Source organism: Otolemur garnettii, unplaced genomic scaffold (assembly GCF_000181295.1).
Source record: "Otolemur garnettii isolate 467f Iridium unplaced genomic scaffold, OtoGar3 scaffold00100, whole genome shotgun sequence".
Lineage (NCBI taxonomy): Eukaryota > Metazoa > Chordata > Mammalia > Primates > Galagidae > Otolemur > Otolemur garnettii.
The window spans coordinates 4648229-4650454 of record NW_003852495.1 but is presented as its reverse complement, the minus strand read 5'-3'; the positions used below and the strand labels follow the sequence as shown (position 1 = coordinate 4650454).

The following is a 2226-nucleotide window of genomic DNA, read 5'->3' as shown; positions in this document are numbered from 1 at the left end:
GTTTGGCAGGCCCAGGCTGGATTCGAACCTGCCAGCTCAGGTATATGTGGCTGGTGCCTTAGCTGCTTTAGGCACTGAGCCGAAATATTAATATCTTGAGTAGAAGATAAAAAGGCAATTTGTTAAAAAATCCTGTTTTCAATGTCCACCTTATAAAAGGGAAGAATTACCTGAGGACATGGTAGTCACCTTTGATGTTGGGTGGAATTCGCCCCTGTTATAATCTCAGTGCAGTTTTTAAAAGCACAGCAGGGAGCTCAGCGCCTGTGGCTCAAGTGGCTAAGGCACCAGCTACATACACCTGAGGTGGTGGGTTCGAATCCAGCCTGGGCCCCACCAAACAACAATGACGGCTGCAACCAAAAAATAGCCCGGTGTTGTGGCAGGCGCCTGTGGTCCCAGCTACTTGGGAGGCGGAGGCAGGAGACTCACTTGAGCCCAGGAGTTGGAGGTTGCTCTGAGCTGTGATGCCACAGCACTCCCCAGAGTGACAGCTTGAGGCTCTGTCTCAATAAAAAAAAAAAAAAAAGCACAGCAGGGTATGATTTCTCCAGGCACAGAGGTGAGGAGTGGAAGGAGGTCTTGGGGTTTGATTACACAGGTCAGGTCCCCATCCTGTCTTTAATTGGGCCTCACCTCACCCACTCTCTTCTCAAGGGACCATCCTCTACTCTAGACCTGCTCACCACTTATAGCCAAGCGTCAAGCAAGGCACAGCTTGATTCCTACTGTGCACCCCAACTGCTACACAAAGCACCATCTCAGGAAAAAATAAGAAGCTGAGTTTACAACCTCCTTTGTGGCATCTTTATTTTTCTAACTAGGATATGAACATGGGTGAGAAGAATCAGCTGCACTGAAACACATCAGCCAGTTGTCAACCAGGGAGACGGTGGATGGACACGGAGGGGGTTGAGGTGACAATTCCAGATCATAATCTCCCAAATGGCTACTGGTCCAAGCCCTCGAGCAGAGGGTGCTCTGGGGAAGGAGGGGCAGGACCATGCAAAGCAGGCTCTGGAGAGGAGAGACAAGAGGCAGTGGTCGCCACAGGGGCTGCAGCTGAGATGAGCGTGTTAGGCTATGGGCTCACGCTCCCGTTTGATGAAGTTGATCAGCCCATTGGTGGAAGAATCATGTGAGGTCACTGGAGTGTTGCCATCAAGCTCAGGCTCAATCTTCTTAGCCAGCTGCTTCCCCAGTTCCACTCTGCCATGGGGCAAGGAAGAATGATTCGAGGAAGGTTCCAATATCACTAGTGAAGTCCCTGTGCCAAACCAAAGGCCTCTGCCACCCTCTCCTGGGCCAGCAACTCACCCCCACTGGTCAAAGCTATTGATGTCCCAGATGATGCCCTGAACGAAGATCTTGTGCTCGTACATGGCTGCAGAGGGAGCAGACAGCACACATCAGGGCTCTGCCAGCCCAGTCTAATCCATGCCAAACCAGTGCCTTCCCCTACTGACTCACCGATCAAGGCTCCAAGGATGAATGGTGTGAGCTTCGTGAACATGATAGAGTTGGTTGGGCGATTTCCTTCAAAGACCTTCAGAAAACACCAAGGAATGCCCCCAAGTCAGTCCTGATCCCCAAGCCCCTAGGAGACATGCACATCGTGCCCCAGAGGGTGAGGTGTGCAGATCTGTGAGGACAGACTCTCCCCCAGTGTGTAGGAGCAGCCAGGCATGCCACCACCATGTCCCTGCCTTGGTGCCACAACTTCAGCCCTCTTCCAGCATTCTGCCCCAAAGCCAACTTCAGGAGAAGCACTGACCTTATGCGGCAACAGCTTCTCCAAGACCTCTGGATTATTTCCTGCAGCTTGGAGTTCCTTCCGGGCCTCATCTGTAGATTTCCCCTTCATTAAGGCCTCTGTCTGGGCCAAGAAATTGGACAGGAGGATCTGGCAAGAGATTTATCAGTTCTGATTAAAAACAGTCTGAGCTTCAGGCAGAGTAACAAGACCACCTGGCCCTTAGCTGGAGTTAGTCCCACCCAGGTTCACTTACTAAACAGCTCAGATGGAGGAAGGGTACACGGGGCTGTAGGCACGCCTGATGACATCAGGACAACAATGCCTTTTTTATTTTGTTCTTTTCTTTCTTTTTTAGAGATGGAGTATCACTCTGTCACATCAGGTGGAATGCCATGGTATCATCATAGCTCACAACAACCTCAAATTCTTGGGTTCAAGTAATCCTCTTGCCTCAGCCTCCTGAGTAGCTG

At 51.0% G+C, this 2226-nt stretch overlaps 1 protein-coding gene across 1 annotated transcript in view; it reads right to left on the bottom strand.

Moving 5' to 3' along the window:
- Positions 1 to 784: 784 nt before the first annotated feature.
- GPI (glucose-6-phosphate isomerase) overlaps positions 785 to 2226 on the bottom strand; it is a 38532-nt gene continuing 37090 nt past the window's right edge. Inside the window, exons 15-18 of the mRNA XM_023516891.1 lie at positions 1775 to 1903; positions 1471 to 1546; positions 1318 to 1384; positions 785 to 1209 (exon numbers count right to left, since the gene is read on the bottom strand). Of these exons, the coding sequence (XP_023372659.1) occupies positions 1077 to 1209; positions 1318 to 1384; positions 1471 to 1546; positions 1775 to 1903 (405 nt within the window). The 3' untranslated portion in view covers positions 785 to 1076. The remainder of the gene's footprint in view (positions 1210 to 1317; positions 1385 to 1470; positions 1547 to 1774; positions 1904 to 2226) is intronic.